This window comes from Uloborus diversus, chromosome 10 (genome assembly GCF_026930045.1).
Source record: "Uloborus diversus isolate 005 chromosome 10, Udiv.v.3.1, whole genome shotgun sequence".
Lineage (NCBI taxonomy): Eukaryota > Metazoa > Arthropoda > Arachnida > Araneae > Uloboridae > Uloborus > Uloborus diversus.
Window position 1 is genome coordinate 90,235,267 of NC_072740.1, and position 27,288 is coordinate 90,262,554.

Consider the following 27,288-nt stretch of genomic DNA (forward strand, 5'->3'; position numbering starts at 1 on the left):
TACAAGTAGCGACGCTACTGTAGTAGCTACATTTTTCAGTAGTTTGTAGTGTAGTGCATTACTTAAAAAAAAGTAGAGTAGCGAGTAGTTCGCTACAAAAAAAAGTAGTTTGTAGCGATTTCTAAAAACTACTTTTAAATAAAGTTTTTAAAAAACAGATGTTTCAAACAATCTGACTGGTGCAAGTCTTATGCGAGTAAAACTTGCATCAATCAGATTCGTAAGACTCTAAAAAATACGAGCTGACATCAGACACATTTTGAGGCCATACATTCTATCTGTTTGACATCGAAATTTTCACATTTCTCCAATATTCGCCTTGAGTAGAGCATGGCTTAGAAAGAAAAGAATAAGCGATAACTGACAAGTAGTACCACGTTTGTGTTTTCTGTCAGCAGAGAACGTTTCGTGGATGAACATTTAAGATGTCAACGAGATTATTGTGTTGTGCCAATATCCTCCTAATATGGAAGCTACTGTAAATGTTACGGAAGATGATGACATTGAACTGCCTTTTTTGGCCGGCTAACAACAAATATTACAGTGTAATAGAGATGTGTGATAACGGAATTTTTCTGTTTCATGTAAACTTTGTCAGCTAAGCAAATTGCTTTCGATATCAATGTCATCCGCATATGCAGTCAAATCTCAACTAACGCAAGGGATGCGTTCCAAGACTCCTCGTGTAGGTTGAAATTACACGTTGTGGGAAAGGGTATCTATACGGTTTTTTTTGAACATACATATTATTTTAGACATTTGAAAACATTCTACAAACTGTTTTAACTCATTTCTTAACTTCCTCTTACCGAATTTAAACTTAGAGAATCGAAATTTTACTATATCTATAAAAAAACTGTGTTAGTGAATAAAAACACGGTTAGGGTGCACAAAATCAATGGGAGAGAATGGCATAGAATGAAACAGTACGGTACATATGGTATGTAGCAATAATAAAATGCAGCACTACAATAGTACTGTACAGTATATATAGTAATAAATTCGACGCACCTTTTAATTGTCCAACCATAATAAAAATCTTTAAAACTTCTTTAGTTGTCAGAAACTTTTTATTTTTCCTTCCATTTTAAAACTTTAGATAAACAGCCCGCATATGTGAAATTATGTTAAATCAACTTCATATTTAGAATGAAAGAGATGAGGAGTGGCGATTTGTAAATTAACAAAGCGATGTTTTGATTAGTATAGTGCGGGGTACTTTTGCATTCAGTGATGCAAAAGGGAAAGTTAATTTACGAAACTAATATTTAGTACCTAATAAAGAAGGTAACACTTAAGCCTTGCGATTCCCTTCCGAATATTTTCGTGTTGCGGAGTGAGGAATTCAAGTTAGCTCCAAAATTCGTTACTCAAGAAAAACTCGCTAGAAAGCCATCTCACATGAGTCGAATCACATTGTAGCATGAGTCCACTGTAGTTTAAAATTGCACATTGAAGTAAACATTCTTAGCTATGTTTCTTATTTCGGATATTATTAATATTTGATTATAAATACTAGTATCGTTTGGGATATTTTCCCTATTTCTTTATTTTTTCATTTTTACTGATGGAGTGTTGATACATGAACAAAATAAAAGTCAATTATTAAATATTGTAAGTTTCAGAGGTCTTTCGGTAAAATTAAAAATTCTTTTATTTTATTTTATCAGTATCGTAAGGAAGGAGGTAGTGTCCAGGTCCGGACCCCTAGCTTGAAGCTCAAAATCTATTAACTAGTTTCTATAAAATATAAGCTCCTATAAAATTAACTCCTATAGGATGAAAATTGAAGTTTTTGTTTAAAAGATGCTTTTCACCATCTAAATCAATTTTATGAACTATATGTATGGCTATATAAAACATTAATCAAATTATGACTGCATCTATTTACATTTTTGAATAGCCGAGTTTCACTTTTTGAATGAAATATTGAATGTCAGGAAAGGATTAAAACTTGAAGGTTGAATTCCTTCAACTTTTTAAATCCTTTCTTACAGCGAATAGTTGTTAAAATCCCAAAATTTTTTTGGAATGACAAATTGGCTCAGTATAGGAGAGAAAAAATAAATAATTCTCTTAGTAATATTCTACGTTTAAATGAGCCACTTTATTAATCTAAAGCATTTTTTGAATTTTTTTGTTCAATCCTCGAATGGTGTGTATGTGTATGCTTTTCATTTATTTATTTTTTAAAAAATAGCAAAGTAGCGACTACTTTTCAAAAGTAGTTTGTTTTGAAGCTACGTTTTGAAAAAAGTAGTTGTAGTTAACCACATTTGTAATAAAGTAGTTGTAGTTCGCTACGAAAAAAAGTAGTTTTTCCAACCACTGTAATCAACACATTTATTTTAGAAATCTACTATAATTTCCTTTTCTTGTAAATTTTTTTTTACATTAAGCTTTTGATTGCTTTGTAGGGTTTACTTCTTAGCTTACCTATTGCAAATGATAAAGGCTTACTAGACTTCCTAATTCCATAGACTCTTTCACAGTGCATTAACAACTGTATCATACTTTCAAAAATGAAAAGTTTAGTTGGGTGTGTTGAAATTGACTGGATTAATCTGACACACATAAGAAATTTTTTCCAATAAAAATCACTCAAATTATAAAAAGAGCAGAATTAGCTTTTTGATAGTCAAAATATATAAATAATACTAAATTACTTTGGATTAAACTTAGGAATTACGGCAAATACTGGTGCTGCTGGTTCCTTTGATGCTTGCAAATTACTGTCACTGGATACTTGAGTATGGGGAACAAATGTTTTTGGAAGATTTCCTGGCTGCAACTTCACCGAACTACGGGTGATAATAAGACCTTTTTTTCTCTGTTCCCTCTGAAGAAAAAGAGGAAAAAATGCTTTAATTTATGATTAAAAGTAAACTGATCTTGCATTTACTACTAACATGAAAATTTCCAAGTCATAAGAGAGAATCAGATGTAATTCAAACCAAACCCTGCGGCACAACCACCCATGAGGACCACTGTGCCCATCTCAGTTTCCTTGACCAAAGGTTCTAGGGTGCAAGGCAGATGTTCCGGTTAGGTGGTCAGCCGAACACAGAACCCCCCAGGGTTTATTTTCCAAGCACACTAGGTGCCCATTTTATCGACCCACTGAAGGGATGAACGGCTGTGTTGATCATACTCGACCCAGGACACGAACCTGGGTAGGCAGCATGGAAGAGTGAAGTGCTACGACTGAGCTTCTCAGATGTAATTAAACATGCTTGAAGTTTTAGGGGTTAAGCCCCTCCCATTAAGGAATAAAAGATAAAAAAAACAAATGAAGAAAAGTGCACATATGACTAAAAATTAACTTGAATGTTGAAGTTTGTGCATTTTTTTTAAACATTCCCTTTAACAATTCCCAGCAACTTAGAAACGCTCTCTCTTTATGAACTAAAATAATATTTTATAAAAAAACAGTGATGGAGGAATTGTTGAATATGCTGTCAATAGAATGCATTCTCTGCCTTTAGTATTGCTTCTCATAAGGAGGTTATGATAACTTTGGAGTTTCACAAAAAGAGATTAAGTGTTGCTATTACGAAGATGCATATAATTATGTTTGGCAGTAGCGGCGCGAGAGCAAAAGTAGACGTCGGCGATGCAGTTTTGCGAGGTCCTTTTAATCATAAAATATTTTCAGACAAATCATTGAATTCACGGAATTAATTTTTGTACTATTGGCACTTATAGTTTCCAATTCACTTAATTGCTAGGACAAAAACGTTTCGTGACTAGTAGCGCAATCAAAAAGTTTCTTTTGGTGGTGGGGGGAGGGGGCGACACATTGAAAGAGGAAAAATGACCTGATAGAAAGGTGGGTCCGGGGGTCCTCCCCCGGAAATTTTTTTAAAATTTTTAGTTTAAAAACGCCATTTTAGGCTTTCTTTGCTGATGTTAGGGGAAAAAATTTACAGAGGTCTCGGTGGAAATTTCTAGAAATTGAAACCTTAAAAATGCAATTATAGGCCATTTTTATTGACTTAAAGGGTCAGAGAGTGTCCCAGATCGATTCTTTTGTTAAAAAAAAGGTCAAAATGAATCTCCTGCAAATTCTCGAAATCGAAGTTTCAAAAACAGAATTTTAGACAAACTTTGATGATTTTACGGAAAGGGAGGGAGCTCTTCCCTCGAAAAATTTTGAAAATTATGCTTCTAAAAACTTTAGCAATATTTTATTTATATTCAGGAGCCAGTCCACCTAAACTTTTTGTTGATGTAGTTTAAAAAACCTAATTGCTAATGATATAAAAGAAAGGCGGTATGGGGACCCTTGCATGAATATTTTCTGATATTCAAGCCTTAAAAATGCGATTCTAAGGCCATATTTTGTAATATTAGGTTCGGTAATTTTTGAAATTCAAGCTACAAAAACACAATTTTAAGCGATTTTCGATGTTGTTTAGTATTTGGGGGCTTTAGCTTTAAGCTGGAAATATCGCGAAATTTAAGATCTCGAAACGAAATTTCAAATGCTCCATAATGCTATCGGTGCGCGCGTGTATGGAAGGGTGTGTGTTCGGAGGAGCAGCATTTTGAATATTTTCTAATTTTTCAACAAGTGAAAAAGAAAAGAAATAGAACGGGGTGGGGGGGGGGGGGGAAGAGAGTTAGCTGATCAATAAGCTGTAGCTAGTGAATATTTTAAATTCAGGTCCCTACAGAATTGGGCCCCCTTAACTGGCTCTGTACAGTCTCCGCTGCACGCACTATTTTGATTACTTTTGTGTCTGTTGCATTTAATAAGAGCTTCAATTGAAAACATGGAAATTTCTTAAAACTTTTGAGAATTTACTTCTGAGAATTTTGTGAGGCCCTATCTGCGCGAGGCCGTCGGCAGTCGCCGATGTCACCGACGCCTAGCGCCGCCACTGATGTTTGGTAATGTAATTTGCATCTGCAACGAACCCATTCTTATTTAGGTTGCCAATCATTATCTTAGAATACAAAACCAGAAAATTTGGTGAAATTTTTTTAGTACTTGTTACAATAAATCACAATAAACATAATAAAGCTTGAATCTAAACAAGCAGTAAAATGAATAAATACTGAGATTATTAGCATAGTCCAAATTTACTTTCTGGGAGGGGGGGGGGGGGGTTCATGACGGTCCTTATACTATGTACTGCACAACCTTATTTATCCGGACCAACTTAGACCAAAAGCAGTTCAAATAAACAAAAATCCAGGCAATAAGCAAAACTTCTTAAATGAGTAGATTTATCTTTTATTAAAGCAAAAAACAGTACTTTCTAACAAAATTACATAGTACCATTTTTCACAAGTACTTGATCTTTTATAGTTCAGCTGCAGTGATGTCTGTCTGACACTCTAAATGCCATATTATTTGTTGAATCAGTACTGTACTTTATTGTACATTCTATGCAGGAGTTGTATGTTAAATCAAAACAAAAACTGAACATTTGATGTATTTATAGTTCCATTCTTGCAATCATAAAATTATAATTTAAGTAAATATTTGTGTTTATAAATATGATTTGGATAAATGAAAGCCGAATAAACGAGGTTCTACCAAGAAGAAATACAACAATAGAATTTGTAAGATTACTTAAAGCCGAATCTTTTAGGAATTTGAACCCCCCCCCCCCCGCTATGTACCTCATTGTGACCATTAAACAGAGTTGAATAATTTAACACAATGTTTTGTTTTTCTGACAATGCAGAAAATAATTTTTAAAAAAATATGGAAGCCAAACCCCCCCCCCCCTTTATGAAATTTTCACTAAAAAACATACAATTCTGCCACTGACAAGATTCAGATTCTAAGAATAGAAGAGGAACAAATAATATCAATTTATTATTCATTTTCTCACAATTCAATTGATTGTGAACACTTTGACTGCCAAGCCAAAACTGCAAATGTTCACCACAGGGTCACAATGTCTTTTTGTGTGAGTTATATTTTCTAACATAATACCAATATATACACACATTATTTTTCAATTTAACTCATTTTACAACACATAGGGAGATTTTCATTGTGGCTACCAAAAATGATAGCCAAGCACCCAATGAAAGTTAGTGTAAATTCTTCTGTGAATGGTAATGGCTATCTTTTTCGATAACTAGCTAAATTTGTATTTATCACTAAAACTATCAACCTAGATTCATGTTTCTATTGTGTAATCGCTTAACTTGGAAAATATTTAAATATATAAATGGGCGAGCTTGGAGTATTATAGTTTTAGATTTTTTTCCCTATTTTTTTCCACAATTTTTTAAAAATCAATCACAATTTATTTTATTGATATAATTGTTTTGTATTACTTTGCTTAGGTTAGAATTATTAGAATTTTTATAACAATGAGCAAGAGTAACTTTCTCCTAAAAAAATAACATGTTGTATTCATATTCTTTTATTTTCAAACTGTATGTATATATATATATATGTATTTATCATATACAGTGGAACCCCGATTTTACAAACATCTATGTAACACATTTCTTGATGTAGCAAATTTTTCTTTCTCTGCAACGAAAATGAAGCCAAAAACAACTATTTACCAAATAATAAACCCAGAATTAACGAATAATTTTAATAACCATTTTTTTTTTGGTTATTGGAGTTGGGAAATATTGCATTGTTTTCCAAATGAAATATCCATCTCGTCTGAAGCAGAAAGAATCGTAAATTTTTGAGTGAGAGGCAACCAATGAATAGTGATTCTGATGCAGAAAGCGATAGTTAAATTCCCATTAAAACTAATTTTTTCTCATGCTGCAGGCCGTAAATGACAGTATTTGCTTCTCTCCATAAAGTTGAAAGAGAACTTTTTCAAGGCAGGCCTCAAGGATATTGTCAAACATGCATTACTCAGTACTTTAAAATTTCAAATTAACTAGTGTGTAATAAGTCGCTGAGCATTGAACAAAAAGGGTACACTTTCTAAGCATGAATATGTTCGTGCAGTTGCTTATTAAGATTTCTATATAAGGTATGCGCAGTTTTTTATATTTTTTTTCCGCACCTCGTTATTACACATAAACTCTATTTAACACATAAAAGTTTTGGTCCCACTGAATTTGTTAAATGGGGGTCCGACTTTACTATATATAGAGACAGTGTAACTTTGATTTAACGATTTCCTCAATTTAATGATACATTTCACTGGTCTGGATTTGACTGCCTTGAATGCAAGGCTGTCGATAGGATTTATGGGCCCCTATGCAATTTTCTTCAGGGCCCCTAACTTTTTATTTTAACTTTTAACCTCTTTCTAGGCTCCATTTTCACATAAGTATCCTAAATATTGTCAGTATCTACTGAAAAGTTTTTTTTTACTGAAAGTTTTTTTCTCAATGAAAATTGATTTGCGATGTTTCTTAATCCAAACTTTGAAATAATGTTTAAAAAATACTTTTGTATACTGGGCAGGACTTAAACTTAACAGGTCCCTAAGTTATTTCAGGTAGAGGGGACCCTCCTTGTAGCTTGGAGACCTTAATGTCAACAGCAAAATATGTCATTTTTCAAATGTTTGTCCCCTACTATGCGTTTTTTCGTTTGCATGTGTGTGTTAAAAGAAATTTCGCTATCTATAATTTTTAATTTTAACCTTTTAGAAGGAGGGGTATCAGGAGAGTGCTGCAGGAACCTTCATTGAGGTGTGGGTAGAATAATTCCATTTTTAGGGGGTCTGTGAGTTTCTCCCCCGGGAATTTCTTTGAAAAATAAATTAAAAATTTCTGCATTTTGAGGTTTTATACGGGGTGGTTGGAAATACAAAGACAGCAGGGGAAAAATAGGATAACGATAACTTTTTAAAACTTGTACACTCTTTTGCAAATTAAGGCAAAACAAAATAAAAACTTCTCTTGGTTCGACAAATCGTTGATATTAATCAACAGTGAGAAAGAGAGGGAGGAGAAACAATGACTTATTGTCAGTTGCTCACATCAACTTTTGGTATAGTTAGTTTTTGATCATTCCTTCAACCCACGAACAAACACAACACTGAATAAACTGAAAATTGATCAAGATTAAAAAGTGCTTAAAATTCTTCAAAAGAGATGGTGGACATATTTAAAAAATATGTCATGAGAAAGTAACACCCTAACTATTCGGACAACACATACTTCGTACACTTTGTAAGAAATAAAATTGAAGCTCTTTTCAAGTAGTTTCGGAAATGCTTTAAATTATTTTCAAGGTCTCTAGGACAATTAAAATTATTCAAAGCACTTCCTTCGTACTTTCCAATCGCGGACATTTTGATACTTGATTGTTTAGTTTTATGGGGGGAGGGGTTTTTAACTTAGTAAGAAACACCTATTATTCTGCACAACTACTAGTATTTTTTAATAACAGGTAGTGGGGCCTCCGTGGCACTATGGTATGGCTTTGCTTCATATGCTGGAGGTTGTGGGTTCGATTCTGCCGGTGCCCTGGGTGTTATTTCCTATCCATGTGCTGTCAATCTTTCCGTAGTAGTTTAATACAGACACGCCAACAACAACAAGCAGTGCAGAAAAAGAATAAAGGTAGTAATATTTTTTTCACGTTCTAAACAGGTTGATAAATAACTTCCAAAATATGAAATTCATGTTCAATAAAATGGTGAATGTGCGAGTCACGCAAAAATATATCTCAAACAAGCAATATGTTACAGCAAAGTGATAGCCATGCTTTTTACATTTTTGACACAGAATGCAGCAAGGAGCTGAATTTGGCACATTTTGGTATCCCCCCCCCCCACTTTGCATTTGAAAAAGTTAAAAATTTTCAAAGTTTTCAAGCACGTGAAAATGAAATTTATTTTTTAAAGTATTTTTCCTTTTTTATGATCAAATCATGCAATTTTTTGAGAGTTGGGTGCCCCCAAAGAAGCGGGGGAAAACCTATAAATGTTAAGCTTATGGGTAAATCCAGCGCTGATTCTAATCAATACAGTGACATAACAGTATCCCTTTTAGACATGTAATGACATTCTATAAACTTTGATGAGGAATGCTTCTATCAAAATGTTTCCCATTGGGCGACCGTTTCTGCTCTGGAAACAATACCAGAATTAGTTTAAGTTTGTATCACTGAATTTAAAACTCAAAGTAATGCATATGTAAATGCAAGCACTTATTTTTAGTCTCACTAATTTCTGCATAAGGTTCTGCATTAGCAAAAATTAAGCTTCCATCTGACTTTCTTGAACGGGTACTCATTTTTAATTTAAAGTAAACTTATACTTCAAGTTAACTATTTGATGGTTTAAATTATTTAAATTGAAAGTGCAAAAATAAATTAAGGCAATAGTAGTGGCCATTTCAAGGTTTATATTAAAAAAAAAAAAAAAAAGGTTCCAGGTCTCCCAATGGATTCAAAAGTGCATCAAACGTGCACATTTGAATCCATTGGGAAACCTGGAATCCTATGTTTTCAAATATAAACCTTGAAGTGGCCACTACTGAAGCACTTTTAAGATTTGGGCACTACTGGTGTGTTACCTTACATAAATTATTTATTTTAATACATAAACAAGACATTTTTACTGCACTAAAAGAAGAAATAACCTGAGTAGTGTCCGCACCCACAACGTGAGTCTTATAGGCAGGTCACAAAGTAAGAATTTTTACTGCTCAGCCATAACTGCCAGTTTTTGTTCGCTAATAAGAGTTTACCAGCTCTGCACCAATGCTGATCTTTACACATGTGCTTTGAATTCTAACACAAACCATAGTGCAAGGTTCCTCCAACATTTTGAGTTTTAAAATTGATGCTACACACTCCAGAATTTGTGTAATGTTACACCCATTAATACTAATAACCTTACTAATTTTCTACAGTGAACAAGACAAATGAAAAATGTGTACTAGGGTGGTCCAAAATTTCGAAGGTGAAAATATTTTGAGTCTTACCCTTGCATTTAGTTCCAATACATTAGAAAATAAGTGGGACAAAATTTTATAACACTCGAATACTATTTAAAAGCAACTCAAAGCTGATGAAGTTTGTATCATTGCTGAATATAAGTGTATTGACAAAGGGCCAAATTAATCACAAATATGATTGCTCTTTCCATTAACAGAAATTAATTACGTTGTAAAATTGCTATTTTAATGTACACAGTTTCAACATTACATTAGCCATGAAATATAATCTGTAAATATACAAAAGTTTTTGTAAGATGTTGCCAGTTAATGCAACTCTGCCCAATTCTTTGTAAGTTGACAAAGTGTAGCGCTTTGACAGAAGAAGCATCAATACTGGCAAAAGCAATAGCACCTGTTTTACCGGTACAAAATAATTAAGAAATAATTAATTCTGGAATGTCAAAATCACATTAGATTTCATTATTGGTGCCATTTTTAATAAATGCATAGTTTCTATAACTCTGCACCAAAAATGTTTCTCTGTGAGATTCTAGGCCTGCTGGGAGTTCATTGATAATTATAAATGCGTTACAAGACTCAATAATAAAAAAAAGCGGATGATGTAAAGGACCATAGAATACAATCTGTTAAAAAATTGCTGTATGACTCGAGATGATTATCAAGAAATAGGATTTTATTTTTGAACTTGCCAAAATTGTCAAGGATAAAAATTTTACCTATGAACATAACTTCCACAGACTTAAACTTTTTTTCTATCCTCGAGAAAAAATGTAGCAAGCCTACTTTGGTACATTTGAAATAAAAATATTTGGCACATAATATGCAACTGAGTAGAAGCTATTAAATATTTAAAATCTTGATAAATTAACCTTTAAGTATATATATATATATATATATATATATATATATATTATTTGCACATAATTAATAATATAGTGGCTTACATCAAGAAAGTGTGCTCCAGTTCTATCTTATAAAAATAAATAAAAAGGAAACTTACTTTAAATCTTGACACTCTCACTCTCTTCTTTTTTTCACACTTGATTCTATGTCTATATTTAAAATAAAAAATCAAACCAAGAATAATTATCAACTTACACATTTACACATACACAAATATATATACATATTATATGTATACAGGATGCCCACTAAAGTCCCTTCCCATCCTCTTAACCTTGAAACAGCAGCTGCTATGTTCATGTAAGTGATATTAAGGTACAGTAAAGTGGTCATGCCCTACTGAATTAAACTGCATTGGAAAATTGTAGAGTTAGAATATCTATCTAAAAAAAGGAATGGAGATAGAGAAAGACAAGTGACCTACGAAGTAGTACAGAATCAATGATTTATCATGGAAAGACATCTTGTGGATATTAATAGAAAGAATAGAACAGTTAAAACGCACATTTGATTTTTCATGACTTCCTACACTAACAAGAGAAAATTATCTAATATAGAATAATAAACTATATGCTGTAACAATATTTCTTCATTTCACATTTCGGTGTCATGTTTTATATCCGGGAATTTATTATTTCTTCTTCGGTTTATATTTCGTTATGTCACAGGGAAGTAAATCCGGAAAGTTTTCTTGAAATCGCAAAAAAAAAAAAACAAAAAACAAAAACAAATGCACGTTTTAGCCATTCTATTCTTTGCATCAATATCAACAAGGCATCTTTTTGTACTAAATTGATGATGTGCTACAGCCTTTGTGAATAACTTTTTTCCATAATTTCAAACCGTTTTTGAGATAGGAATTCTAATTGCGCAGTTTTCCACCAGGTGGCACCATAAGTGATTTCATTCAGTAGTGCATGGCTACTTTACTATAACTAGACGCTACTTTTATGAATATAGCAGCAGCGGTTCTGATGTTAAGATGGTGGAAATGGACTTTAGTGGGCACCTGTGTCTATACACACACAATGAAATTCCTCTACTGTCAGCATTAACGGGACCAACATTCTTGTCCCTAACAAAGGGTTGTCCACCAGAGAGGGGTTCTACAATTTTAGTTGCTTACTTTTAATCTCAACATAAATATATTTATATTATACACTTCAATATCTCCATTAACTTACAATGTTTTTTAATACATATGTAATTACTTATTGCTATTTTTATAAGGTTATGTTACATCAAGTTGTATTTCTGAACTGTGCTTGATGCACTAACGACTAAACTTTCGGATTCATCATTGTCACAAAAACATTTTTATCCTTTTTTTGGATTCAACGTGATGAAAGCAACTTGCTATTGTTTCAGTCTTTACTTCCCTCCAAGCCAGAGTTGATAAAAATCATTTTTTTTAAATAAAACGAGCTGATGTGTGCATCACATGACTTCCTTTTACACCAATTTAATGCTTTTTCCCTATTATTGCAATTTTAATGGGATTCTCTCTCTAACTCTTTAAATATCACTAGCAATGGCCACATTGAAAGCAGATTTAAAAAAAAAAAAATCGCCAAATTTTTCGCCAAGTTGGCGACAAAACTTGGCAACCAAAAGACTGGCGATATATCGCCAAGTGACCGCCAAATTATAACACCACTTGAGTTTGCATCGAAATTAACAATGATTTCCCCCCAAAAAGGTGCAAAAGACCCCTTTAGAAACACCCGAATGCAACCAAAATAGGAGGTGCACAACTAGACCCCACTACGAGTCTATGTACCAAATTTCAACTTTCTAGGACATACCATTTTTGAGTTATGCGAGATACATACGCACATACGCACATACATACAGACGTCACGAGAAAAGTCGTTGTAATTACCTCGGTGATGGTCAAAATGGATATTTCGCGTGTCTATACATTCTTAGGCACTTTTCCGCATGTGGTCGAATCGAAAAAAAAACTCAACATTCATTTGGGGGTGAGCAAAATGGAAATTAAGGGCGATTTTTGAGTGAAAATTTTTTCGCGAATACAATACTTCCTTTTTTGTAAAAGGAAGTAAAAATCAGATTTTTTTTATTTAAATAGAATTTATTTAGTTTAAGATTAATTATGTTTAATGCTAACAAATTGTTCAAGTTACATACCTAAATCATTCTTTTTTTTATATATTAAATTGAAAAATACATAAAAATAAGAGTAATTAATAAATTAATAGAAAATAATTGCTTACAATGTATGGATTTTTTCTTGTTTTAATTATCTATATCGTATAAAGAATGCTTCATGTTAATTTAGATGTTTTACTCTTTCAACCACAGCATTGTTAGAGAGATGAAGTAGACTAAGGGATAACCACAATAATTTTTATTTTTATGAAAATTTTACAACTATTATTTTTACAACTATTTCCCTATTCAGGAGTTTAATTCAATGATTTGTAAATGAAAACAAGCTTCGCTGTTTTTTTTTTGTTTCCAAGCCTGTAGCCAAATTTTCGATTGTACTAACCCATACATAGAGAAAATCCTCTCTATTGAAGTAGTTGATGCCTTGCTTCCCTGCACCCCTTAATTTATTTAATTCTTTTTTAAAGAGCCATAAAATACATGATTTAAAAGCAGACTTTTTGTCCCTCGAATTCTTGTACTATTAATATTCATATTTTAATTATCAACACTGTTTTGACTCACTGAATGTTGAAGAGGATTGTATAAGCTCATTTTTAAATGAATACTTTAATACTTAACTCCTAACAGATGAAACCCTCCTATCTCCAAACATAAACATCTTAGTTCCTTTATTCTTTGCAATTTTTCTTTTCAATTTAATAGAGATCATGCTTTTTTTTTGGTTTCAACGTACTTTGTTTACTAACTACATGAGTCATTGTATTTTCTTTTGGTAAGGTCGTTTATAATTAATATTTGCTTGTTTGTTGGTTTTTTTTCTTTTTAAAATACTCTGAACCTTATTCCCATTAAATTCAGTTTTGAACTTAAAAATTCATTTTTCAAAAATCATGATTTCAATCAATGATTTAAAAAAAAAAAAAATCAACTGATTTAAATGGCTCAACCCTGTTCCGTCCAAGCATACTGTACTTAGCTGATAACAAAACATCAACAGTTTTGGAGCAATAAGCTATTTGTTTTAGCATTATTTGTCTCATGGATCAAATGCTTCAAATCTAGCAACCTAATGAAATTTGAAGACTGAATTTCCACATTTATAGGTTGAAATTTCGAGGTTGTGTTTGCTAACAAGAAGATGAAGGAGAGGGGGGCTTAGCAGAGCCAAACACTGCGACCAGAGGTCTATTGTACTAAAACAAGAAGATGATCCATGTATTGTTTAAACTAAAGTGTTTGAAAATGTGGACTTGCATTGGTCTATAAAGAGAACAATATGCCTCTTTTCAACAGCAAACATTTTATCCAAGGTTACAAGCAGACTTGGCATAATACTGGTAGGCTCTTTAATTTGAATACCAGTCAACTGGTAAATACTTTAAATGCAGACCTTTGAAGCACTGGGGTCTAGTTGCTTTCTGGATCATAATAGGTTTCAATTTTGAGCCTTCAATGCTGCTCTGAAAAAAAAAATGTTAAATGCCATTTGAAAATTTCTCACCAGAGCAGTTTTCTGTTGGTAAGACAAGTTTTATCCTGCACAGCTCTTCAAAACAAGAGGGTTACGCCACTTAATAAGTAATTTATTTTTATTACTAGTACAGTACAACCTCGATATCTCAAATCTTTCGGGATGGAATTTTTTTTCGAGATATTGAGTTTTCGAGTAATGAAGGTTTTTAAAAAATTACACTAGTAACTCTCACATTTACACACACGTACACTATATGCATTTATATATGTACTAAGGAACCACTTCGAATTACGATCAATAAATTAGCCTTCAATATTTCACTAGATTTGAAATTTTCTAATTGTCGAAACTGCACAGGCTGAAATTTTGAAATGAACAACAATTTCAACTTGGTTTTTTCACCTAAAAGTTTAAAAATTCTAATTTTATTTTTAACCAGTAACCTCACATTCAAAAAGTTCTCAGCAGCCATTCGGAGAAAAGGGATGAAAAACGTTAAGTAATTGTCCCTGGAACTGGTTTTACTACAAAAATTACCAAAGCAAAACAACAATTGAAACTTGCTTCTGTGCAAAAATTTCGACAAATCGAGGGTTTCGAAAAATAAATTTCGAGATAACTATGGAAAATACATAGGGGTTTTTATAGAAAATGCTGGGGAAAGTTTTTGTTTCGAGACATCAAGGGTTTCGAGATAAGGAGGTTTGAGATATCAAGGTTTGACTGTATAGTGCACTAGTAGTATACTTGTTCCTAGTAACTTACTTTTATAATAACAGAAATAATTTGTTTTATTAAATATATATATATAGTAAAATCCCTCTAATGCAGATACTAATGGGATAATTTTTTTTGTCTGCAAAAGAGAGGTGTTCGCAGGACAGGGGTTTAATACTGTTATTTGCATTGGAAGTGGGGAATTAAAAATTGTCCGCATATGAGGGGTGCCCGTTAAGAGGGGTTTTACCTGTATATAATATAGAGAAGACCCATTTTGGATATTTACCCGGGTATATCAAGGAGGATAGAAGGAACGGGAGGCGTCGAAAGCTGTAAACTGGCTGTGTGCACTTGTTGCCATGGGTATATCAAGTTAACAAATGTGTGACATAGATTTTAAAATCTTAAATATCTTTAAAGTAGTCAACTTTAAGTAATTTTTGCATTACATTTTCTCCGTGAAGAGCTCTCTTCAACAAGTTTTGTTCAAAAAAAAAATCTGTCTTTTAGTTCAAATAGTAGTTTAGTTCAATTATACATTGCTCTAGCCATTTGCACAAATGAGAAAATTTTAAGCATATGTTTGCACTTTATTTCTAGAATTTTAAGGCTTGGTTTTTAATTGTGATATATTCAAATACAATGAATCATTTTGTATGAAGTAGAACTTTATAAAAAGTTTTCCTGCATTTAAAAAAATCATGATTTGTATATCACAATTAAAAGTGAAAGCTTAACATTCTAGAAATAAAGTGCATATGTATGCTTAAAACATCACACCACTGCAAAGTGATTGAGCATTGAGCAATAGGATGCCTTTTTTGATAGGGTTCGTCCTTCTGCCGGCAAAAGGTTATTTTTGCCAGGAAGGTGGCAAAAACTGAAGAAAACCTGCAAAAACTGAAAATTTGCCAGTTATAAAAAGTTACAAAAGAACAAAATACTTCGTACATAATTTAATTGAAACTTCAATCAATGCAGGCAATTGAGACTTAACTAAGTTTTTCATTGATATTTTAAAATAATTTAAAGTAATGCTAAGGGAAATAGTTAATGTTTTAAACTTGCATACTGTAAAACAATGTTTAAAAAAAATGTTCTGCTGCACAGTACTCAATTAAATTTTAATGAGCTTGAATTATTTAATGAGAAATTCCCAAACATAAAAATATTATTCAGTATGAGTTATACATTTTTTTCATACTTATGTTTCGTAGATATAATCGTATTTTACCTCTTTCAATTTTATATTCTGATGGCATTGCAAAATTTGCACAACTTCTTCAAAAAATTAACTAAGTGATAAGAATTTCTTTTTAATAATTTGGACAGTTTAATAGTTTAAGCCAAAGTCAGTGAGTTATTTTATTGTTATTTACTTCCCCCTTTCTTTCGTTCTGCCTTCAAAGTATTAATTAAAAAAACATTTCACTAAAACAGTACAAACTTAACATGTGGATTATTGTTTCATTTATGCAATTACTTATGCAAATTTCAGTATCGTGTTTGCCCAAGACCTTGTTATACAAGGGTTCCCATAAATTAGCCCATTGTATTATATAGAAACTGTGCTGAAAAAAGCTGCATTTGTTAGAAAAAGGACTACCTGTAACAAAAATAATAAAGCGTTTGGGTGACAACACATCGTTGTCTTTTTTGAAAAGTTGGAAAAAAAAACCATTGAAACCACATCAAGAGTTCTTGTATCAAACTCTGAGACTGCAACGTCTTCATTGGCCACTGATTTTTTTACAACTGAAAAGAATTGATGAGTATTCACCAATGTCTGAATTATATTCATAAAATATTTAATATTAAAGATTTTTGAAGCATTTTTTACTATTATATTAAGTGAAGTTTATTGTATTTTTCTGCATACAAGATGGATGTGTCGAGTATCATGCAAATTTATAATCAATGATGGATGTGTGTCCTGTATAGAGTATTATTCTAATGTTTAATCAATATTCAAATTTACCATGTTCTTAAAATGGTTAATATTTATTAGATTTTTGTAGTATTTATTTATTGTATTCTGTGTTGACTGGTGTGAATATACTGGTCTAAACAGGTTATAATACAACTTAACTAGGTCATTCTAATGCATTGAATTTTTATTAATTAAGTTTAATTAATAAAAATGTAAGTATTTAACTTATAATAGTTAAAATTAATTAAGTTTTCAACCAACCAATGGCCGATTTTGGGCTTTTGTTGACACCCATGAGTGCAAGTTTGGTGATGTGTTCCAAGACAGAAAATATTTCCAGCCCCCCCCCCCCAACCATGCCTGCTTAAGGAAAAATTTATGTGTATAAATGTTGTAAATTTTTAAAATGCCAGTTTTGGAATCTGTTTAAATTGAATCTTAACTTCTCTAACATGAACTTAGTTTAAATTGTAATATTTAAGCATTTTGATATCTTACTTCGAAAAACCTAAAAACCGTCAATAGCAGGGGGGGGGGGCGTTCTCCCCCCAAAATTTTTTTTAATTGAAGTCTGAAAAGCGCAATGGTTGGTTATTTTGGTAAAGTTCAGGGAAAGGAGGGGTTCAGGGACTCTCTTACATCAATTTTTTCAAACTGATAGTCCCAAAATCACAATATTGGGCAACGTTCAAAAATATTAGAGAAAGAGGGGGAGTGCGCTCTGGACTCTCCCCAAAATTGAAGTTTATAAAAACGAAATTGTACTCCATCTTTCATAACGTTTATACTCTTTTTGAATGCATTATCGAGGGATGGAATTCAGGAACTCTCCTTCAGCCATATTTCAAAATTGAAGTTCCAAAAACGCGATATTGGATAATATAAGGGGTAAAAGCGTTTGGGGCTCCCCACCATTAGTTTTTTGCCGATTGTGAACATTTTTATCGCAGCAATAAAATCGCTTGGGATATAAGATTCTCACTTTTGCAACATAAATCAGTTCTGATCGGAAAGTCTACCCAAGGTAGCGCCAACAAACCAGAAAAGAAGGAAAGGTGAGGGAAGGGTATGGGCAACTAATGATAATAAACTGGCACCATTCCCCCACACACAGTCTTCATTTGAAAAAAAATTCTTCTATAAGATAGCAGGTGGTGAGATTAGCCGTAAAAAAACCACTTCAGTGAAGTAGATGCATTTTTTAAATGAAGTACACTTTTCAATGTTCATTAATTAAAAAAAAGCAATAGGGGAACTGAATCTTCACCTCAGGGAGGGCCCCCAAATCACATCCCTCTTAAGGCACTCAAATATAGCCTAAAGTGGCGTTTTAAATGTTTCAGCATCGAAAACTCTTTGGAAGAACACTCCCCTTCTTCTGAAATCACCACAAATATCCTACATTTGAGTTTTAAGGCTTCAGTTTTTCATTTTTTTTCTAGGAACAGTACACCCCTTACCTATTTACATGACTTATGACCGCCGAAAAGTTTTAATACTTTACTTTCGGAAACTTTTTGAAAGAAGCTTCCTACTCCCTTCCAACTTAAGTCAGCCAAAGATAGCCCAAAATCTCAGAAACGGAAATATTTCAGGCTGGGCAGCGGATTTCCACCCCCCCTCTTTGTGTTTATTAAAGGTAGTGTAAGTTTGTGTTTAAGATTTATTTTTCTATTGAAAGAACAACTCCCTTCCCCACATCGACAGCGACAACCCAAAGTTAGCCAAAAAAAAGCATAGCTCAAAGATAGCCAATACATCGGCATGGAGAAACTTTCAGGGGAGAGAGCCCCCCCCCCCACTCCTTCCTCTAAGTTCACTAAATTTGACTTAAATTTGTGGTTCCCCCTCTTTATCACCGAAGTATTAAGAATTTAAATTCTAAAATTTATTGAGAGAACGCCTTCGAATTCCCTCTTCTTAGGTTCCTTTAAAGATTACCTATAGCTAAGTTCTGAATACTTCAGCTTCGAATCTTTTTCGGCGAAGGGGGACCCCAAAGACCAATATGGTCTAAAGTTGCGTTTTAAAGACTCCAGTTTCGGAATTTCACCTACAGAAAGCCCCCTCCTTTTACATTGCTAAAGACAGCCTAAAAGTTTTAAGACTTATATTACAAACACTTTTCGCGAGGGTCCCAAATTCCCTTTAAGATATTTTAGTATAGTCTCAAATAGTTTTAAATACATCGGCTACAAAACATTTTCAGGTTAGAACACCAAAACCATCTCTCATCAATTCACCAAAGATTGCCTAATAGTAGGGGGGCATACTACATTCCGTGGGAAATTTCGCGAGAAAATTGTGAGACCAATTCTATTAGGATCCTTATGGCCTGTGTAACTATGCCTCACCGGGTGTTTTGCTTGAATTTGTGTCAGACAGCCTGTATGACGTCATCAATTCAAGATGGCGGCTGTAATGAGTTTTCGCAATTATGACTCACTTTTTGGGTATTTTGTGATAATTTTCTGGTGAATTTGCTTGATTACTATTCTATTACTTTTCTTATTATAAGTTGAAAGTAAAATACTTATTTGTTTATTAACTCACTAAAAAAAAAAATTCTGAAATCTTTTTTTTTTTCTTTTGTCATTCAGAATGAGCTAGTTTAAAAGTACCTTGGATGAGTTTTTGCAGTTCAAAATACTGTTAATTTTTGGGATAAAATCACTAAACATTGGGACAGTCAAACCTAGTTAATTCGGACATGCTTATAATGAATTATTGCTAAAGCGAACTACAATTGAGATCCCCATCCTACTGTAATCACACTTAACACTATTGTTTTTCGGATAAAACGAGCTACTGCTGAGGCAAATTCGCTTTTAAAGTCCCTTTGAGTTTGTTTTAACAAGGTTTGACTGTATAATCATTTAACAGAATTTCTAATAGCCTGTATAATTACGCTTTAGGAGCTTTTCTTGCATCTCTTAGAACGCATGTTTCATTTCATCAACACAGCTTACATTCATGCAGAAACTGGTACATGTAACTAAATATATTTTAGGGGAAAATTTACCAACAGTAATCACCATGGATATTGGGTTATACAATCCAGTTTTAAAAATTTCTATGTCAAACAAAAACAGGTCTTGACGCCAATTTAACTGAGTTTTACGGTGAAACTGTAGTGTCAAAAACTTCTTGCAGGAAAGGTGTTAGACAGGCTATAGAAGCACATTGGGAACTACTACATCTGGAAGGCAATTGGGTTGAAAAGTATTTTGTACCGTTTTGTGCTTTAGGGTCAGACGAAGCTTTGGAGCAAGAGAATAGGAGTATGAAAGTAATTGGTAGAATAGTAAATACATAACTCAATAGAAAATTCGTTTAGCGATAAAGAGTAAATATTATCATTTAACAGATTCAAGAGAAAAGCGACTACATGAATATGTGCAATGTATATATAGTGCCATCAAGGTACCAACAAGCCCTATAATTTATGAAGGAAGTCAATTTATTAACCCAACAAAGTCTACATAATGAAGCCATACAAACAGATGTATTAGGCATTTTAAACAAAGGCCGTGAAATGTATGCCACTTTCAAACAAGAGAGAATTGAAACTGAAAACACGAATTTTTGGGCCCCAATGAAGAAAGAAAAGCTAAATATATGTAAAAATAGCATGAAGAAAGTTGCATCAAATTTAACTGGCACTGTTCTACAGTTAAAAGCTGATCGATCGTTATTTAAACGTCTGCTAGTTGTATCGAGGAGCTGAGCAGATATTGATTTAAAAACAGCATATGAATTTTAGGCTGTTCCGCAGTCTATGTTTAATCTGGATGGGTAGATAAAATTGTCCCAAAACAAATCAAAGTTAATGAAAGTTTTAGAAGAATGTGGCTCAGAAAAAATAGACAGCAGCATCAAAGATTCTTTGCCGAACCCCATGAAAGATTCAAACATACCGAAGCAAATGAACAGTAAATCTTACAGTGTTGCTGTTCTTGATGGAATGGCATAGCTACAATCAATGACGAAACCAAAGCAAGTGAAAACTGCCGTGTGCAGGTAAACGACAGTATCTGCAGAAATGAGTTTTCGAGGTATTTGAAGAAACACGTTTTGGATTCAATACTAACAATAGGGAAATGTTAGAATTAGACGTCTTTTTCGTGCCTTTTTTCAGCGGAAACCAAATAAGCGAACTTGTACAATAAAGATAACGTACAATAGATGATAAATGCAATATCATCATTATGCAATAGATGTATAATGATGTAATAAAACGTGCATTCTAATGCAAAAAAAAAGGAAAAAGGGAAAATTTGCAGTTACTGCCCTTTACCTGCACACTGCAGAAAACATGTAATGATTTATCTGCAGAATTTAATAATAAGATCAAGGAAATAACAAGGAATAAAGGTTTTAAATAATGATGAAACACACTTAGTGTTTGACACATGCACTGAAAACTCGCTAAAATCTGCCATGCGGAAAAAAGAATAAGTACATTAACACCCACTGAGTTCAAAATAACCGATCATACTAATATTAAAAACGTATGCATGAAGACCCTTTTTTCTCATGTAAAAACAAAGGATAACTTAACAGCTTATCTGGAGAATAAACCGTTAATATATATATGCAGCATTGAAAAAAACCTAATCGTTAGCTGGAGAAATGAAGCTAAGCATCATTAAAATGTGACTTCGCTGCAAAGCAGTCATGGAGAGGCAGGTGTTAAAATAGTTCTGCACTCTTCATGCTTCTAGAGATAGGGCAACCAGTACTCAAATATATTTGACTGACACCGACGTATTTTTGCTAGCATTGTTCTGGTTAAAATCATTTCACTTTCCATGCACATTTTTGACTGGGGCAGGTAGCAACCGAAGAATGACCAACATTATGACCACATTAGGCTAGATAAAACGAGGAATATTATGACTCTATGATCTGTCAGGAAGTAATATAACAAGATCACTTGCTTAGAAAGGAAATATATAAGATGGTTTACAAAGATACTCTTGACGCTCTGAGTCGCCTGGTCAGCTGAAGAATTTGGTACAAATGATAAAATTGTTATTGAAGGAAAGCTTTATTTATTCTGTGCATGTGCCGCTGACAAGGATTTCTGATATTGGAGAATTTCTTTGGTTCATGTTTTCTAAGCAGGAGACTCGAAATGAAAATTTGCCTCCTGCTAGAGCATCTTTGTCCCCTTACATTTTAAGAGCTCATAATCAGGTATTGGAGCGGCGTCTTGCTGTGCGTGACCAGCAGCACCCGAATTTACCATCACCGCCAGACTTTGGATGGGAAGAGAAAGACAACTTCTATGTCCCGGTTGTGTGTACACTTTTTTGTGCTTCTGAGTCCATTTTGAAACTAGTTCGATGCAGCTGTGTAAAGGGAAAATGCATTGTTTCATGTCAATGCAAATCTCAAAATATTTCATGCACTGAACTTTGTGTGTGAAAGTGATGAGGACTTATGTGAAAATCATAGCCAACAAAGCGATATTGATAACCCTTCAGATGAAGATTTTTAAGTAAGAACAGTGTGTTTACCTTTAAATCTATATTTTGAATTAAAATCAGTTTAGATAATGAAATCAGTCATTCATTACTTGAGTACATAAAATGTAAATAATAAAGTTATCATTATATCTGATATTAAGTAACGAAAGTTACTTTTTCTGCATTGAAAAAAAAATGCTTTTTATAACCCCAAAATGCGTGTATGCAAATTATTTTACAGATTTCTTGGAATAATAAATTTGATTTTATCGTACAAACTTTCCAAAATGTTTTTAATTGCTATTGGTTACTAAAAAAATAGCAATTAATAAAAAATAAATAAATAAATAAAAATAAAATAAATAAATAAAATAAATAAAGTTGAAAAAATGTCATATGTCTCAAAAATCAGTTAAAACCGAAAATTTTCATCAATATCTAGTGCGGCTGCCATCTTGGATTAATGATGTCACACAGACCGTCTGACACGAATTAAAGCAAAACACCCGGTGAGACATAGTTATATAGGCCATAAGGAATATATTAGAATTGGTCTCACAATTTCCTCACGAAATTTAACACGGAGGGTCTTTTTCCTTAAGCACGCAACCTGGATTATAAATTGGTGTTTTTAAAACTCCAGTTTCGGATTTTTTTAAAACTTCTCTTTCTCCACTTTTACATCATTAAAGACAGCCTAAACATTTTTTACTTTTAAATTTTTAAGAGTTTGCAGAGGAAAAATCCCAAACCACTCTTAGCTTCAAAAATGACTTTCAATTCAGTTTTTCGATATTTTATTCTGAGCCCTTGAGTAGTCCCCCACCCCACTTAGATTGTCCAAGATACAAACGTCTTAAGACCTTAGTATCGTGGGTTAATTTGCAGACTTACCCTCTTTGCAAGAGCAGCGTTTTTTCGCAAATTCGTACTGCCGTTATTTTTCTCGTTTCCTTTTCTCTCCCCTCCTCCATATTTCCATTCTAGCGAGTGTTAGATTGAAAGACAATTGGAATTTAGTGATTTCTTAAGTCTTAGAATATTTTACCAGAAACATGTCAAAAATGCAGGAAAGTTGTCCATTGGTGTTTCAAACCAGCTTGAAAATTTTCTGATTCTTTCCAAAATTCCTATTTTCATTAAAATCTTTAAAGTCCCTGATAGTTTCCATTTTTCCTGGTATGTGGATGCCCTTTGCTGGGGAATAAACATTTCAACCCGCCAGCAATCACTCTTAAGTGGTGATTTAGGTTCAACTCTAAGACATTTTTTGGAAAAAAAACCCCGTAAATGAAAAACAAACAAACAAAGGATGACTGAAAATAGAAAGAGAAAAGGCTAAATTTTCAAATAGAGGCGATTAATTCAATAAATCAGGGAGAATAGTGAGCAACTCTGCAGTCTGCAATGCAATGAGTTGGAAATAACAGAGCAACCTAAAAAAGGTCAAACGGCGTGAGTGTAAAAGTGACTCTTCCAAAAGCAGGTTGCAAACAAAATAAGCCCATGGTGGAAAATCAAGAGAAAATTCATGGTTATGGAACGGTCCAGTAATTAAAGCATAATTTTCAAACACTCAATTTGTCTTTTTTAAGTAAAAACTGAAGGAAAGTCATCGAATTTCTTTCCATCCCGACCTCCATCTTGGAATTTTTTTAAGATAAAATTCCACCCATCTGCTTAGATGTTTTCCCTCAAAACTGATTCTGTACAGTAGACCTTCTTTAACGCGGGTTTATTTTAAGCGACTTAAGATTTGACACCTTTATTTTATGCGGATGAGTTCGGTTTTACGCGGATGCGGCAATGCAACGCTGATAAAGTTTTCCCCTCTTTCAAAATCCAAATTCCTAAAGATTGCAGATTATGTGTAATCAACTGCATTTTGGCGTGCTAATAATCAAGCTTGGCCACTGGAGACATGTTATGTGATTGGTTCCAGAGCTCTTTCCAGAAGTAAAGTTATTAAACTCACACAGTTCAGAACTCACTGGAAGAAGAGCTTTTAGGAGAGACAAAAGAGGACAAAACCAATGAGGATACCGACGTCAGTGAAGCACAACCAAAAATTTTCACCTTGAAAATTTTGAGTCATTCCTAGACAATAGAAATGATCTTTCTGATTTGTTAGTGAAGGAAGATTCAATCGTGGAAATGACGCAAGTGATCATAGATGTGTTACTGCTATGGCAAAGAATTACAGAGAAAAATTCTTAATGACTGCCAAAAGACTCATAGCCAACTCCTCTTTATAAACATAACGCAAAATTAATTTATATTTTCTTTATACATGTTGTGCATAAAAGTCGATATAAGTACACATTAAACTTATTATACAATTAGTCATCACTAGAATGAAGTATTTTGTTATGTACGGAACCAAACCCTGTTTTAACACCAGTATTAGGTCTCAATTTAAGCAGCATTTCCGTGGAACATAACCCCCGCGTAAAATGAGGTCTACTGGAGTTTTAAATTCTGAACACATCAACAAATGGATGTACCAATCCACCTCTAGTTTTGAAGGAAATTAAAGGCTTAACAAAATGCGAATCAGTGGCAATAACAACATCAACACTTAACAAACACGTTTGAGCCTGGAACAGCTTTCTGGAAACAAACCCTGCCCATAATACACTATGTGCTCAGCAAATTTAGTTAAAAATCCAGGATCAAAGATGTAATCATGATAAGAAATAATGAATAGAAAATATTCACCATTAAACACATCATTATGCTGCTATTTCTAAGCAAACATCACTGATAAAGCCCTTTAAAGATGAATGTTTTTGGTAGACTTTTCGCTGTGCCAGTTAAAAACCGGTTATGGTTTTGGCAACATGTTTTCCCGAGTTGGGCATCTCTCTTCCTATCTATCCTCCTTGAGGTCTATACCCTGGGTATTTACCCTCAATAATAAATACCCGGGCATTTTTCATAACTGCATATATGTAGGTATGGTTTTTGCTGTTTCTGGATTTCTTAGAAAAGCAACAACTTGTTATTTTGTGCCATAATACCTCAAAGGTTTTTATGACATTGTAAAAAAAAAGGAAAAAAAAAAGAAAAATTTTATTGTATCGGTAATCGCTGTATCATCACAGTAAGAAAAACAAACGTCATGTGAGGTATTGAATCATTTTACTGAACAGAAAGCAATATCTTTCACTACCAAAGTTCAACGTGTGCACTGTATGTTGCTCGAACCATACTTAAATGGTACTCAAGTTCATCCCATGTCAACAAACAGTACACATATTTAACTCTAATAATGATAGATACTACTTTCCGTTTAATAAAATGATTAAGCATCTCACACGACATCTGTTTTCTTACCGTGATGATAAAGCAATTTCATATAATTATAATTTTTCTTTGTTCTTTAATGATGTTATAAAAAATTCTTGAACCAGTGAAGTAACATGGTGCAAACCACATAATCATAGGACAATTTGTTGCTTTTCTATGAATTTTTCAAGTGTGTCAAAGACTTTTCGGACACCCTGCATCTATATATATAAATGAATGTTTGTATGTCATCCATGAACTCAAAAACTACCCGGCAGATTTGGCTGAAACTTTCACCGTTTGTTATTTTTGGTACTGGGAATGTTTATAGACCAGTTCGAAAAAAATCCGATCGATAGTTCCTTTTTTATTCCAATTTAAGTCACAATCCATTGGATAAATACGAATAAAATTATCAGCTGCAGAAATTAATTCGTGTGAAAGATCTCATTGATAAGAAGTTAGCTGTTGCCATTTTTCTTGAGTTTGAGCAAATAAATTCTTTCTTTTTTGTTTTATTGCTTTTCATGAAACGGGGGGATTTAAAACTTTTTCTATTTGATATTTTTAGCGATTGATTGATCTTGCAAACTGTGTGAGTACAAAATTTGAGTATAGTCGCGGCTTCACTTGATACCTGGACCGATTATTATGAAAATTGCTATATATATGTATTTTTCCACGGAGAAGGTGCATAATATGCTCATTGAAGCCACTCGCCACCAGGTGGCACTGCAGAGTAGCAACTTCTGCCCTGTTCAACCGATTGTCATGAAAATCAGTATAATGATGTATTTTTTTGTTGGTGTAGCAACGTGCGTCGGGTACAGCTAGTATCATATATATTAAGCCTTAAATAACATATTTACTATCATGATACACTTCATATGATGCATATAAATATAACAACCGAGGATGACAACCTTAGAAACAATTAATTTAAAAGGACAATAATATTGGTAAATAAACATTTTATAAATTATACAACACATTTCTTACCCTTCAATATCGGATTTCAATTGTTGCACAGATAATTCTTCCTCGTTGCTTTCAGTTTTTTTCTGTTCCAGCTCCATTATTTCTTTTAAAGTCTTATTTCTCAGGTTTTCTGGAATAGCTTTCAGATGATCATCATACATTTTATATATCGAGTCACAAACCGTCTTACACTGAGCATTTAAATTGGCTATTTCCACTTTTTCTTCCTCACGAAGATGCTCAATCAAATCTTGCAGCTTTTTCTGTTTCTCTTCTACTGAAGGACTAACTTCAGCCTCTTTCTCTTTTTTTGGGCCCATTTTTATTTTACCTGAAAGAAAGAAAAAATTGCATTAATAACATGATGCATCAAGAAATTCTTCAAGCTGTTTTAATAACTTTCAAAAAAATAGAGAAACACTAATTTTGAAATTGACAGTTTCAAAATTATTGAATCAATTCAATTATTTTTTTCTATTAATAAATAAGGAACGGCCCTGTTTTTGAAACTATTTTTGCTACTACTTCCT

The 27,288-nt window shown here is 33.1% G+C and overlaps 1 protein-coding gene across 1 annotated transcript in view; it reads right to left on the reverse strand.

Annotated features, from left to right (window-relative positions):
* Positions 1–27,082, reverse strand: part of LOC129231799 (uncharacterized) — a 39,282-nt gene extending 12,200 nt beyond the window's left edge. The window contains exons 1-3 of the mRNA XM_054866174.1: positions 26,780–27,082; positions 10,859–10,910; positions 2,667–2,839 (exon numbers count right to left, since the gene is read on the reverse strand). Coding sequence (XP_054722149.1) covers positions 2,667–2,839; positions 10,859–10,910; positions 26,780–27,078 — 524 coding nt within the window. The 5' untranslated portion in view covers positions 27,079–27,082. The remainder of the gene's footprint in view (positions 1–2,666; positions 2,840–10,858; positions 10,911–26,779) is intronic.
* Positions 27,083–27,288: the final 206 nt, after the last annotated feature.